Raw genomic sequence first — 16227 nt, 5'->3', positions numbered from 1 at the left:
CTTAATCTACTCTGTTTAGACTCCAGATATGTTTCTAAAACAAAGATGAAATTAGATCATGCCTATGCTCGATACTTTACTGCTTTCAATAATAATGATAAATAAACATAAATTATTCAATTTTAAATTTACTGCCTCCTCCCTCTTTATCAGCCTGACTTATTCATCCAAATCATTTTCTGTCATTTCCAACAAACTATTCACAGAATTGGCAATTCAAGTGTCCATGAATTTCATGCTTAGCTGTTTTGCCTCATCTTAGAATTTTCTGAGCACACTTCTCTCCTGCCCAAACTCTGTTTTACTGGAAAATTTCTAATCATCCTCTGTGAGCAAACTTTCTACTAATCAACTACCCTTGCCTCTTCTATAAAATAGAAATGCATCTGACATCTATTCAAGAAATGGTCATAAGCTGTGTTGGAGAAATGAGTGGACATGTTCCACTAAATGGAACACAATGAACACAAGGAGATATTATGTCTTGCAAAGGACATCTTGATGAAGACAAATTAATTGTGGCTTGCTGTTAAAAAGCATGAAAAATAACATAAACCATCCTCAAATAATACTCAGTCCCCTCCAGCTATAGAAATAGCTTTCATAAAACTGCAGATGGTTTACCTAAATGTAAAATTACATACAGATTTTAGCATAAAATAATGTTTTTGCATTTGCATTCAATAAAAATAAGCAAAAATCAGTATTATTAAACTCTGTACATTAATTATGATTGAACAAAGTTGAAAATTTATTGTAGAATATTGAAAAAATATACATAATAGATTCCAAAATGGTGGTGGAGTAAGTGGAAGCTACACTGACAGGACCAAACTGGAAATACAATTAAAATACAGAAAAACCACCCTGAAAAATCAACTGAAGATTAGCAGGAGAAATCCTGATAACCAAAAATGGAAAGTGGAGCCCGCATAGAGACTGGTAAGAAGTTTGGAAGAAGGAAAGGGCTGGACAGGCTCCCACAGTGATCAGCTGAATTTTTGGAGGGATAACCCAGGTGTGGGGAGTTCAGCCTGAGAACCCTGATGTCTATGCCCCAAGCTGGGCTCCCCAGCCCAGACCACCAGAACTGAGAATGGTGCCCACATAGCATTTGGCTTTATAAAGCAGCAAGGTTGATGTCTTCCAGTGAGACATGGCTGGAAATGCAGGCACTTTTTTGAAGGGCCAATACATAAAATTTCATGTGCAGCCTCTCACCTTGGCCTCCGATAGAGGGGGAGAGAGTGGAATGGAGCTGTGTGAGCAGAATCCAGGTTTGGGGGCTCTGGGGTTAGAACTCAGAGGGAAGCCTCCTGGTTTCCTATGCTGAGTAATTCCCTCACACTGCAGAGGACATCTTTTTCCAGTCAACCTTTGATATCCAGGCACCTGTGGTTGATACCATGAGCCTAATCAAAACTGAGCATCACCATAGCCAGTTTGGCTCAGTGGATAGAGTGTCAACCTGCAGACTGAAGGGCCCCGGGTTCAATTCCAGTCAAGTACAGATGCCTGGGTTGTGGGCTCGATCTGCAGTGGGGGATGTGCAGGAGGCAGACAATCAATGATTCTTTCTCATCATTGATATTTCTATCTCACTCTCTCTTTCACTTCCTCTCTGGAATCAATAAAAATATATATTTTTTTAAAATGAGTGTCAATGGTACTGTAGGAAAAGGCCGGTTTCTGGAGGGCTTGAGTTTGTCTGATCTATTCTAGACCCCAGGGATAGCAAAAGCAGACCCTGGTACACATTTTGATCCTTTCCAAAGGAACCCAGCACCAGCAGATGGGTTCACAAGTTGTGGATTGCTGATAGCTTGAAACAGGGTACTCAGGGCCAGTCATATACAGCATCTGACATTGTCCTACACTAGAGATTGGGACTCATAGCAGATCTACCTGATATACAGACATAAACCCAAAGAGGCAGCCAAAATGGAGAGACAAAAAACCAAGACCCAGATCAAAGAACAACAGAATTATCTAGAAGAGCTAAAAATTTATCAGACACAGATGTCAGAATAATGATTGGCAAAGATTCTCAACAGCATGAGAAAAGATATAGTAACTATGAAGAATGACATAGCATGAATAAAGAACACAGTGGAAGGAATACATCGCAGATTAGGAGAAACTGAAGATTGCATCAGTGAACTGAAGACAGGGTAGAAAAAAATCACTCATTCAGAGAACCAAAAAGGAAAAAAAATAAAAAATAAAAAAACAGGACAGCTTAAGGGAGCTGTGGGACAACATGAAATGTAACAATATTCACATTATAGGAGTGCCAGAAGGTGAAGAGAGTGAGCAAGAAATAGAGAATGTGTTTGAAAAAATAATGGCAGAAAACTTCCCTAACATGGTGAAGGAAAAAGTCAGACAAGTACGGAGGCACAGAGAGTCCCAAACAAGAAGAACCCAGACAGGCCCATGCTCAGGCACATCATAATTAAAATGCCAAAAATTAAAGACAAAGAGAGAATCTTAAAGGCAGCAAGAGAATAGCAAACTGTTACCTACTAAAGAGCTTCCAAAAGCCTATCAGCTGATTTCTTAACAGAAACTCTACAGGCCAGAAGGGAATGGCATGAAATATTCAAGGTAATGAAAAGCAAGGATCTGAAACCAAGACTACTATATCCATCCAGCAAGGCTTTCATTTAAAAAAAAAAAAAAAAAGTGAAATCAAGAGCTTCCCAGACACAAAAAAAAAAAGCTAAATGAGTTTATCACCACCAAGCCAGCACTGCAATATATAAGTACCTATCAATAATAACCTCAAGTGTAAATGGATTAAATGCCCCAATCAAAAGACATAGGGTAGCTAATGGATACAAATACATGACCCAATATAAGAGACCCACCTAGAACAAAAGACTCACACAGGATGAGAGTGAAGTAATAGAAAAAATGTCCCATGCAAATGGAGATGAAAAAAAGCTGGGGACAATACTCATATCTGATAAAATAGACTTCAATATGAAGGCCATCACAAGAGACAATAAAAGTCACTACATAATACTAAAGGATCGATCCAACAAGAGGATATAACCTTGGTAAACATATATGCACCCAATATAGGAGCACCTAATTATATATATACTAGAGGCCTGGTGCATGGATTTGTGTACATTGAAAGGAAATTAATTAGAAGGTGGGCAGCGGGGTGGGACTTGGTGAGATAGGCTGGGCACACCCTAGAGCCAAACTCCTGTGGTTCCTCCCCAGCCAGCTGCACCTGGGGAGGCACCGGGGCTCAAAGGGCATCTGTGGAGTGAGCGGGGTCCTTCTGGCAGGTGGGATCCCTTGGCCTGGCCTGCAGGGATTGGGCTGAAACTGGAAATCCGACATCCCCCAAGGGGTTCTGGAGTGTGAGAGGGCACTCTGCAAAGTTGCTGTCACTCAGCAGCTCCTGCATTGAGCGTCTGCCCCCTGTTTGTCAGTGCACATCATACCTACCGGCCAGTAAGCCAACTGGCCGGTCGCTTAACCTTTTATATATATATAGATATTAAAAATACTTCTATAGGACTTTAAGAGAAAGAGCAATGGGAATAGAGTCACAGTAGGGGGCTTTAACACTCTGCTGACTTCCCTAGATGATCTTCCAGCCAAAAAATTAATAAGGAAACAGAGGCTCTAAATGACACACTGGATCAGATGGATTTAATTTACATTTATAGAACAGTTCACCCCAAAGCTGCAGAATATACAACTTCTCAAGTGCACATGGTTCATTCTCAAAGATAGGCTACATGTTAGGACACAATACAAGTCTCCACAAGTTCAAGAAGATTGAAATCATATCAAGTATCTTCTAAAAACATACATAATAGGGAGAATGAAATGAGTGATAGTGCAAGAAGTCAGATGAGTATTTCCATTTATCTATGCAGATATAAAGGGAATGGCCAGAGTGACATACAATATATTTAACAGCTAATATGGTATAGCCTTAGACTAAATTGTTGTAGATTATGAATCAAAAGAAGGCCTTGCAGGGTTCTATACCTGTGAGTGGACACCCGTGTCCTTTCCAATTTTCTATTTGACTTGTAAGGCTGAAATTCTCTTTGGTACTTGGGGACCTTGTGTGGGACTGGACTAAGTTGCATAAGTTGCTCAGAGATGCGGACTCCCATCTTGGCTTCCTCAAGTTATCAATATTTGGACATTGGTTTTGATTTGTTCTGATGTTTTATAGATAGAAAGGGCAATAAAGGACTGGAAGATAAATCTATCAGGGGAGAGAAAGAGTCCAGCTGGGGTCAATAAAAAGGCTCATGGGTTGGTAGGAGAAGGCTGGTTAGGCCACAGCAAGTGACCACAACTGGAACTCCCTCTTAACCCAGGCCCCATCTTAAGGATCCCTGCCAGATGCCACTGCCTCCCTTACATGGATGTTCCCAGCAATGCCAAGTGATTTCGCATTTGGAAACCTAGGACTACACAGAGCAGACATTCATTTACATGGCCACCACAGTGAAAGAGTCACAAGGTTGTGTCAAGACATTGCTTTGTGCTTTGCAGTGTTTGTGTGCCTTGTATGGGGGTCTGCCAACCACTCTTCCCAACAGACCCAATTTCTCAGGGACTAGGTGGGTCATGATTTAATCTACCCAGCCACACAGAGCAGACATTTATTTGGATTTTTGGCACTTGAAAGCATCGTTTTTTTACGACTTTTGTAGGTTTTCCCTTAAGGTAAGAAATTCATGAACACTGATTGTAAGTTTTATAAAACTCTTTCTTTAAAACATCTGTTATACAATTCATTTCATTTTTTTATATGTAAGTGTGAATAAAACAGCCAAAGTAAAACAAATGGCTTTTCCTCGATAGTAGTATTAGTAGAAATGTTTCTGTTTTACACATGAAAGCTGTCAAATTGAGGCCTAATTACTTTCCAGTTTTCAACAGGTGGTTCTTAAGGGCAAAGCAGTATTACACATCCTATCTAATAAAGAGGGAATATGCTAATTGACCATCACTCCGTCACAAAGATGGCTGAACCCACAGCTGAGGCCAAGTTCCCATAAGGAGCCTTAATGAGCAATCAGCAGGGACCTGAGGCTATGCCCTCGCCTGCCCCCGTGGGGCTTGACAGGGGATCTCAAGCTGTTCCCCCCACCCTAGCGTCAGGCTGGGGGACCTCAGGCCGCACCCCCGCCCCAGTGCCAGGCCAGGGGACCTGAGGCCCCCCCCGCCTGGCGTGGCTTGACGGGGGACCTCAAGGTGCACTTCACATCCTGGTGCTGGGCTAGGGGACCTCAGGCTGCTTCCTCCGTCCCAGCGCCAGGCCGCGGGACCTCAGGCCGTGCCCCCCACCAGGTAGGGCTTGACAGGGGACTTCAGGTCACACCCCCCACCCCGGCACCAGGCCAGGGGACCTCAGACCACACCCCAGCCCCACGGGGCTTGATGGGGGACCTCAGGCCATGCCCCCCACCTAGTAGGGCTTGACGGGGGACCTCAAGGTGCACTACCAGTGCTGGGTTGGGGGAACTCAGGCCTCACCCCCACCCAGTGGGGCTTGACAGGGGATCTTAGGCCGTGTTCTCCACCTGGCGGGGCTTGATGGAGGACCTCAAGGCGTGCCCTCCGCCCCAGTCTGGGCTGGGGGACCTCAGGCCACACTCCCCATCCTGGTGCCAGGCCAGGGGACCTGAGGCTATGCCCCCTGCCAGGCAGGGCTTGACAAGGGTGGGACTGGCCGGGTCTGGATCTAGCCCAATGGGGGGGGCGGCCGGGTCTGGGTCTCACACGATTTTGAGGTATGTGGGTGGGCGGGGACTTGACTCTGGGTCCCGTCGTGTGCCCCAAACTCTGACAGTAGGAAGGTTTTCATATACATTTTACTAATTTTCTTTCATCTCTGACACTTCTATTATAGAGAAAGGGCCAATAGCAATATTAAATTATTTCCTCTAATTAATCCCCTTTTAATGTGCACGAATTTCGTGCAGTGGGTCACTAGTTTAATAAGAATAGGAGCTAACAAGGTGGACTTAGATATTTGATTATTTATTTAAGTATGCAATTACACTTTTCAATATAATTAGAAATAAATTTGAATGTGTAAAGTAATACATGTGTTTTTACATAAGTAAATGTAATTCAATGCAATAATTTATATTAGGGGCATTATTTCTCAACTCATAGCAATATAAGTTTATGATTATTTATCTTAATATCTTTTTTTTAATATATTTTATTGATTTTTTTTTTACAGAGAGGAAGGGAGAGGGATAGAGAGTTAGAAACATCGATGAGAGAGAAAGATCGATTCAGCTGCCTCCTGCACACTCCCTACTGGGGATGTGCCTGCAACCAAGGTACATGCCCTTGACGGGAATCGAACCTGGGACCCTTGAGTCCGCAGGCCGACGCTCCATCCACTGAGCCAAACCAGCCAGGGCTTAATATCTTTTTTCTGACAAGGGCAAATTATCTATAATCAAAGTCATGTTTTAATAAATTGAGATGCCAAGTATAATTCTATTTAGATAAAATTTATGGAAGCAAATACTAATATTCTAATAGTCTAATTTAAAAAATAAAATCAATATCCTTACTATGCTATTAAGAATTAGCCCTTGCTGAAACCGGTTTGGCTCAGTGGATAGAGCGTCGGCCTTCGGACTCAAGGGTCCCAGGTTCGATTCCGGTCAAGGGCATGTACCTTGGTTGCAGGCACATCCCCAGTAGGGGGTGTGCAGGAGGCAGCTGATCGATGTTTCTCTCTCATTGATGTTTCTAACTATCCCTCTCTCTTCCTCTCTGTAAAAAATCAATAAAATATATTTTTAAAAAAAGAATTAGCCCTAGCATTTTTATAGGGGTATATTACAAATTTATATAAAAAATGAATTGTGAAGCATTTGAACAAACTACTATTTTTCACAAACTTTAATGCAGAGGAATTCAGGTATATCCTGAACTCCTTTGAAGTGAATAAAAAACAAGACTTAGCATCACTATAAAATAGCAGTTTCTTCCAAAATGGTAATTTTAAGTGTAAAACTAGACTATACTTTACCTATTTCACAGGCCATATTATTTTTTCACATGTAAATAATCCTATAGACACCAGGTAAATATAATACCTTTTTCTAATTACCATTATTTCATTACATATACATTCAAAATAGTATATAACTGATATATAATTTATACATATGGGACTATATTCTGGGTGTTATAAGTTTTCTCCTCAGGTTAACACATGGTAGTGTCTTTCTGAAAAGGAATAATGACATAGAACTTTCCTCTAGAGATAATCAATCTCAACCTCCCTTCCTCCCTCCTTCCTTTCCCTCTCTTGGTCCTTCTCCTTTGCTGGCTTTAAAGAAGTAAGACATATGGGATCCCTGATCCACTAGGAATTGAATTCTGCCAACAACTTGGGAGAAACTGGAAGCAGCTCCTTTCTCAAATGAACCTCTGTGGAGAACCCAGCACTGGCCAATCCCTTACTGAAAACTTGATAGGCCTTAAGCAGAGGACCCCTCTAGGTCATATCTGGACCTCTGATCCATTAAAAATGTGACATAATAAATTTGTGTTGTTTTAACCCTCTCTGTGTTTGGAAATTTGTTATGCAACAACAGATCAATACAGATAGGGCCACAGCAAGGTTAGGCATGCTTTCACTCTGCTTCCTTGGAACTTCCTTAGGCAGCCATTATAGAATGGACCCACCACTAATGTAACTCTGCATATTCTTGAGGGTAAGCTCTTTGTTTAGCTACTAGAGGATTGAGAGTTATCTACGTTTCTAAAGTCTTCGGCTGCCATCAAGTCCCCTGTACTAATTATTCCATCAGAGTGTCAGGACAAGATGCAAGCATACACCACAGTTTTGTCCTCACCATTTTGTTGCTAAGGATAATGACGCAGTAGCGTATCTGCATGTCAAAGGGAACAAAGGAGAGCTCCAGGCTTGAAGTCCCTTTTGGTCCTGCTCCCAGGTGAACAGTCGGTGATGGGCAGAAGAACTCTCTGATGAAACTGGACCTAATTGCTGCCAAAACATGAAACAGAGTTTGTTTACATATCATTGTTTAAGTGTCATTCAAATAAAGCAGCTGTTTCTATTAGTGATTAAAGCTTTCGGATGAATCACAAAAATGTTCAAAGCATTAGCACACAAATTTAGAAGATAATACATATATTTGTTAATAAAAGTACCGGTGGCCCTAGCACAAGCTTGATTTATTATAAAACGTATAATTATGATGCAGTATTAAAAATGCTTAATAAATAATTTCTTTATAGAGGGGACTTCACTAGTATTTAAAATTAGCTTGATATATAATTATAATCATCAAAGTCATTATCAAAGAATCTTTATAATTTTGGAGGACTATGTAATGGTTCACATTACAGGAAGTAGTAGAAAACTTGAACTGCTGGTTTTAAAACATGTCCACACATTCTTCCACATTTCCTTGAATGTGGTGATATGGTAGGCCAGTCTTAGTGATTTGGTCCCAATGAACAGTATGCTAGAATATAGCAAAAGTCAAGCAGTGTGACTCCGAACATCAGATCAGAAAATGTAATACACCTTCTTCTTAATTATCTCTTTCTTGGTTCTCTTGCTTTTAGAATCAAGTTGTCATCCTGTGAGGAAGCCTAGGACACATGGAGAGGCCAAATATAAGTGTCCAGGCCAATAGCCCCACCTGAGGTACCAGAGGAAAGGCATTAGTCACCATACATGTGCGTGAGGAAGCCTTTGGAATGACTCAAGCCCCAGCCTCGATCTGACCACAATTGCAAGAGTCACGTTAGCTGAGGCCAGGCCAGCCACCTCAGAAATGTGAGAAATAGCCCTAACCAGTTTGGCTCAGTGGATAGAGAGTCGGCCTGCGGACTGAAGAGTCCCAGGTTCAATTCCAGTCAAGGGCATGTACCTTGGTTGCGGGTACATCCCCAGTAGGGGGTGTTCAGGAGGCAGCTGATCAATGTTTCTCTCTCATCAATGTTTCTAACTCTCTATCCCTCTCCCTTCCTCTCTGTGAAAAATCAATAAAATATATTTTTAAAAAAAAAGAAATGTGAGAAATACTAACCATATTACATTTTTCATTGTTTAATGCCACTACATTTGGAATGGTTTATTTGTAGGTATTGATAACCAGAACATTCCTATATCCATTTTCCTATCTATCATTATATCCAAATTTTCTAAATCTATAGTTATTTCATAAAACAAAGTAATCAGTGTTCACCTTATAGTAATTTTAAGCATGGTGATACCTGTCACCTAAATAGACTTAAGCAGTTCAGAATTAGCCAAAGGAGATATAGAGAGCGGCTATAGGGCTAAGCCTTGGACTGACCTGTTGGCAAAGCCACAAACAAGTCCCAGCTTAGAGAGCACAGCCCTCTTAGCATATTTAAGCTTGACATTATGACACTCCCTAGATCTTATCTGGGTAGCTAATGGGCTGTGGGAGGTGCAGCAAGTGCTGCAAAAACAAGTGAAACTCACAAGAAATTGTAACTATGGTGACCACTGCCTTGTTTACCTCTGGCTATAAAATAAAGGCTCAGCTTTCCATCTGGATCTCTCTGTGGCCTTAGCCAGGCACAGGAGATCCACCTAGACCCAGCTTATTCTCTTTGTCTGTCTTTTCTTCAATCCTTCACCCCCCCCCCCCCCCCCCGCCCCTCAGGCTCACTGAACCCTTGGCTGAGCTGGCCCGGCACAAGGAAACATAAAAGTCATTTATCTAAATACATTCACTGTAAGGGTGAGGAAACCCAGCAGTGAAAGGAAAAGATTTGGGCAGAGTTCACCAAAGGGTAATAAAAAGGCTGAATACCAACACTTCAGGTTCCCATTCAGCCTGCAATCCTCAGGGCTTGCCATTCTGTCTATAGTTTCAATTCATAGTATGTTCTGTACATAAAATAAGAATAATACATGAAAACCAATAACGGTTTTAATTTGAGGTACTCACAGGTTTTTAAGGTTTTTGGGGCAGTATCCTGTTCATTGCTATTCCCAGAATCACTGTCATAAGTGAATAGAAAAACACCATCAATAACACATACCAAAAACAATTATCTATCTTAATTTAATCTTACAGATCCCTAAAACTATGGCTACATACGATATGATGTGCAAAGAAAACAGATTTCTTTCATGTATTATTTTAACATTTACACTGAGTGGCCAGATTATTATGCTCTCTGAATGCATAATAATCTGGCCACTCAGTGTATATCTTCTCTAATAAAATGGTAATATGCAAATTAACCATCACTCCGCTACATAAGCCACTCCCACCAGCCAATCAGGGCAAGTATGCAAATTAACCCAAACCAAGATGGCTACAGCCACAGAGAGCAAGGTTTCCCAGGTAACAGAGCAAGCCAAGCTTTCTGCCAGCCGTTGCAGGACTAAATCTCCACTCAAGCTACAAAGTTTCAATTATAGAAGGTAAACAAATTCAAACAAATGGCGGCAGAATGGAGCTTGAGAGAGCAGGCCAGGGTTGCCGGCGGCAACAGGGGAAGGAAAGCTTTCCTCACACCCTGGCCAGGCCCACCCGCTTAAGGCTACAAAGTTTCAATTGTAGAAGGTGAATTAACTGCCACAGAAATGGCTGCCGTCCCGGAGGGAACAGCAGGCTTGGCTCCGCTCCAGGCTACCAAGTTTCAATTGTAGAAGGAAAATAAATCCCAGATACCAGGGCCTCTGCTTGGGTTGCCAGGGGGCGTGGCCGGCCTGCAAACCACCACAGGCCCCTCGCTCAGGCCGCCCCACGCCCCAAGGGAACCCCACCCTGATCGGGACACCCTTCAGGGCAAACCAGCTGGCCCCCACCCGTGCACCAGGCCTCTATCTTATCTAATAAAAGAGTAATATGCAGATTGATCATCACTGCAACACACAATATAGCTGCCCCCATGTGGTCAAAGATCCTGCCCCCATGTGGACACAAGATGGCCACTACAAGATGGCCAGCAGGGGAGGGAAGTTGGGAGGCACCTGGCCTGCAAAGGAGGGCAGTTGAGAGGGATCAGGCTTGCAAGGGAGGGAAGTTGGAGGTGATCAACCCTGAAGGAGAAGGCAGTTAGGGGTGACCAGGCCAGCAGAGGAGGGCAGTTGGAGGTGATCAACCCTGCAGGAGAGGGCAGTTAGGGGTGACCAGGCTGGCAGAGGAGGAAAGTTGGGGGCAAACAGGCTGGCAGGGGAGCAGTTAAGCATCAACCAGGCTGGCAGCGGAGTGGTTAGGGGGTGATCAGGCTGGCAGGCAGAAGCGGTTAGGGGCAATCAGGAAGGCAGGCAGGCAAGCAGTTGGGAGCCAGCAGTCCTGGATTGTGAGAGGGATGTCCGACTGCCCGTTTAGGCCCAATCCCACCAGGATCGGGCCTAAACGGGCAGTCGGACATCCCTCCAGGAGTCCCAGATTGGAGAGGGTACAGGCTGGGCTGAGGGACAACCCCCTGCCGTGCACGAATTTCGTGCACCGGGCTTCTAGTCTATATAATAAAAGGCTAATATGCAAATTGTCCCCTCGACCAGGAGTTCGATGAGCAGGCAGGCCGGCCAACCGCCCATGTCCTCTCCTGCTGGCCAGGCTGGCCGGACCCCATCCATGCACGAATTCATGTACCGGGCCTCTAATATATACTAAGTGGCCAGATTATTATGTGTTCAGAGATCATAATCTGGCCACTCAGTGTATATTGTTTTAGAAATTTTAAAAATAAGAAAAATGCCAAAAGGAAACTAACAATCACCACTATTTTTTAAAATTTGATAAAAAACAATTCCTTTTTAATTTTAAACACTGTTGAGAAGCAAATATTTGATGATGATAATAATAATAATAATAACCCAAATCCTGAGACTCAAAAGTAGGTGATTTCAACTCCTAATTATATAGATACTCTCTCCAAAAGTGGTTCTAGAACTTGATGTCTTGAAAAATTCTCTTCCCTCAGCTTATCGCTTCAACATTTGCTTCTTTCCCAATAAAAGTAGAAGTAGATGTGGACAACTGTTTAATCTCTGCTTGAATTTATGAAAATTAATTAGCAGATCACAGCCTGAGGCAACTGCCTCCCTTGAAATGTTCCATTCTTCCAGAACCCATCAATTTTCCCCAAATTGCTCTTCTGCTAGTATTCATGATTAATTCACTCAATAAGCTGTTAATTAGTATCTGGACTCTCAGATATTCTTTGCCTGAATTTTTTTCTGAGAATACAAAACAAACATTATTTCTCATGTTATCATCTGCTTTTGCCTAAATTTGATACTGTAAAAATATATTGACTATTTCTAAGTAAAGTTCTTCTAACCATATCCATACCATTTCTCAAATGCTTTTTTTTCATTGCACCACATACTTTTTAAAAATTATGTTTTTATGTATTTCAGAGAGGAAGGGAGAGGGAGAGAGAGATAGAAACATCAATGATGAGGGAGAATAATTGATCAGCTGCCTCCTGCATGTCATACACTGGGGATTGAGCCCGCAACCTGAGCATGTGCCTTGACTGGGAATCGAACCGTGACCTCCTGGTTCATCGGTCGACCCTCAACCACTGAGCAATGGCAGCCGGGCTGCACCACATTCTTAATAATGTTATTTACCACATCTTGTAATTACTCTGTGTTTTGCTATTACTTCACAGGCATTCTGAGTAGCAGTTTAAGTAATATCTTTTTTTAAAAGTAGAGAACATTTAATATTTTATATTATTTGAATATTTGATAGACACTTTAAGGCTATCATAGATATGATATATGAATATTGCAGCAATTATAAAGAAGACTATACAAAGAGTGGGGAAAAATCATCAAAAAATGCTTATTTCTCAATGTAGAGCTCCATTGCCATGTACTTGATAATCGACCTCTGGGTAGAATGCCTGATTAAAATCCTCAGATAAGCTCCAGACCTTATTTTGTTTAATACTTGCAATGTTTAACCTTTCAGTCATGTTTTTTCACAGTGAATAGAAAAGCAGAGCAATTTGGGCTTCATCTTTTTCTTTCCTTTACCTATTTAGTTGTAAAATAGCTAATGAAAGTGCCTTTTGAATAAATCAAAGAGGTACCCCATCCTCAAAGGAGATTCTCAAACTCCCCAAAATTGAGTTAGCTATAATCTTTATGGTAAAGATGGATATAAAAGAATGCAAATCTAAGAATTTTATTGACTTACTCATGAAGCTAACAATTATCATGATTAACTCAGAGACATCAGAAAACAATTTAATAAAATAACATGGCTCAGGAACATTCTATTCTACCTAATCAATGTCATTGAGTTTAGAAATTCAGTAATAAACTAAACTCAGCTTATTTACAAAACCAGTATCTTGGATGTTCCAAAGACAGAAAAGAAAACAATCCACTTTTTTGTTATTCCCTGCACCTTGGTTCATGCTATCCATTTCCTAGATGCTCATCTACTAGTATTATTGTTGAAGCCATGGCAGAAAGAGCGTGTTTAAACTCTTGGTATTAAGGAAGAAATAAATCAAAAGAAGCTAAAATTATACAATACTATAGGTTAAGCAGTGGAATATGTTCTGGTAATTGAAGAGTGGGCCAAAGTCAGGGAGTGGAACCTACTTAAGTATGAAGGAATGATATTCCTTTTTCCTCTGAAGTAGTGGCATGCAGCTCTTTTTTCAAGTAAAATGATCAACATGGCATCAAATTGATTCTATTCAGGGAATGAATATATCAGCCCTAAGAATAACTTGTTATTGAATCCTTTCCCAGTAGGGAATTAAGATCTTTATTATAAGCCGTCATGAAGCTATACCTGGGCCAGCCTTCAAGGCTGTGTCTAAACCGAATAGCAAATTATCTAGTCCAAGTCACGTTTTTATGCACCATGGGAAAAATATAAAAGGATTGATTTTTAGATTAATTCTATCATTCATGTGTCCAGAAGTTCTTTAAAAAGTGTTTCATGTCTCATTATTCTCTTTAAATGCCTTTCTCCTGGGAATATGCCTATAATATTTAGATACTGATATTCCTTGCCAATTAGCTCACAGAGCACTTTTTAAATTACATATACTACTGAATGCATTCCTCTCCAAACAATTGCCTTCATTTGTGTAGATTGTTTCCCCCGTCTCTACTTGATAGTTGGCTCCTTGAAGACCAGAACAAGGATTTATTTTTTGCTATATTTTTCCAGTACTGAGAACAGTGCTTGCAATGCTACTTGGTAAGAACTGATTGAAAGATAAATAATTCAATATTGTTGGAAAAAAATAGCAAGTCATATTACTGTAAGAAATTATTTACAAAGTGCTCATATCTGAGCACTGCTGATCACTCATGCAATTTTAAAGTGTGGCTAAAATCACTCCCCTGTCCTAATCCTTTCTGATAATCTTTTGAATTTAATTAGAATGAAAATGTCTTAACTTCTCTTGCTTATCCTGATGGATTATCTTCCCACAGTAAAACCATTTGGTTTTGTTCACTTCATAAGTTAGTGATTTTATTTTATTAATTTATCATAATTGTCATTGTGATTTGAGAAGATGCTGATATGATTTCAATCTTCTTGAACTTGTAGAGAGACTTATTTTGTGCCCCAACATGTGGTCTATCTTTGTGTATGACCATGTGCACTTGAGAAGAATGTATATTCTGTAGCTTTGGGGTGAAATGTCCTATACATGTCAATTAAATCCATCTGATCCAGTGTGTCATTTAGAGTCACTGTTTTCTTGTTAAGTTTTTTGCCTGGAAGATCTATCCAGGGATGTCAGTGGTATGTTAAAGTCCCTGCTAAGATTATATTGCTGTCAATTCTCTTTATTGGGTGCATGTATGTTTACCAGAGTTATATCCTCTTGTTGTAGCAATCCCTTTAGTATTATGAAGTGGCCTTCATTGTCTCTTGTTATGGCCTTCACTTTGAAATCTATTTTGTCAGATAATTGTATTGCTACCCCAGATTTTTTTTCATTTACATTTGCTGGGAACATTTTTTCCCACTCCTTCACTTTCATTCTGTGTGAGTCTTTTGTTCTGAGGTGTGTTTCTTGTAGACAGCATATATATGGGTCATGTTTTCTTATCCATTCTGCTACCCTATGTGAGGAAAATCTGAGTAGAGAAATATAGAAAAATAGAACAGTCTTGGATTCAGACCCTTGCTCTTCAATACTTTGTATACTTCATGCCACTCCCTTCTGGCCTGGGGTTTATATTGAAAAATCAGCTGACAGTCTAATGGAAGATCCCTTGTAGTAACTTCCTGTCTCTCTCTTGCAGTCTTTAAGATTCTTTTTTGTCTTTAATGTTTGCCATTTTAATTATTATGTGCCTAGGTGTGGGTATTTTGCAGTTCATCTTGGCTGGGACTCTGCATTTCCTGAACTTGAGTGACTTTTTCCTTCACCAGGTGATATTTTCTGCCATTATTTCTATTCTTTTTTCTCTTCTTTTTAAAAAAATCTTGCAGATGTCCCCTTTGTTGTTTGTTTTTTCCATCGACTCCCCTCCAACCTGTACCCAAACCTCTCAGGCTTCCATTACTCTATTGTCTGTGTCCATGGGCTATGCATATATGCATTTAAATTCCCCAATAAATCTATCCCCTGCACCCCCTCATTCCCTCTGAAATTCATCAGTCTCTTCCATGTTTCTCTCTCTTTCTTTTAAAATATATTTTTTATTGATTTCAGAGAGGAAGGGATAGAGAGAGAGATAGAAATATCAATGATGTGAATGAGTCATTGATCGGCTGCCTCCTGCACAACTCCCACTAGGGATCGAGCTTGCAACCCAGGAATGTGCCCTTGACCGGAATCAAACCCAGGACCCTTTAGTCCACAGATGGACACTCTATCCACTGAGCCAAACCAGCTAGGGCCTATATCTCTTGATCTATTTTGTTCATCAGTTTATTTTGTTCATTAAAGTCCATGTATGAGTGAGATCATGTGTTATTTATCTTTCTCTGACTGGTTTATTTTATCTGCCATTATTTATTCAAAGAGGATCTCTATTCCTTTCTTAGATTCTTCACCTTCTGTTACCCATATAATGCAAATGTTGTTATATTTCATGTTGTCCCAAAGCTCCCTTAAAATCTCCGCCTCCTTTAAAAACGTGGTTTTTTTTTCCATTTGCTGCTCTAAATGGGTGTTTTTCTCTACCTTATCTTCTAATTCGCTGATTTGGTCCTCAGCTTCTTCTAGTCTACTGTTGAATTC

At 40.8% G+C, this 16227-nt stretch overlaps 1 protein-coding gene across 1 annotated transcript in view; it reads right to left on the bottom strand.

Annotated features, from left to right (window-relative positions):
* The window catches only part of CFAP47 (cilia and flagella associated protein 47), a gene marked incomplete at both ends in the record, with an annotated part of 486291 nt that overhangs the window by 172065 nt on the left and 297999 nt on the right, over positions 1-16227 (bottom strand). Inside the window, 2 exons of the mRNA XM_079765682.1 lie at positions 7878-8029; positions 9978-10030. Of these exons, the coding sequence (XP_079621808.1) occupies positions 7878-8029; positions 9978-10030 (205 nt within the window). The remainder of the gene's footprint in view (positions 1-7877; positions 8030-9977; positions 10031-16227) is intronic.

This window comes from Cnephaeus nilssonii, assembly GCF_951640355.1.
Source record: "Cnephaeus nilssonii genome assembly, chromosome: X".
In the NCBI taxonomy this organism is placed as follows: domain Eukaryota; kingdom Metazoa; phylum Chordata; class Mammalia; order Chiroptera; family Vespertilionidae; genus Cnephaeus; species Cnephaeus nilssonii.
Note: the sequence above shows the minus strand (reverse complement) of the source record. Positions and strands in the feature narration are given on the sequence as shown.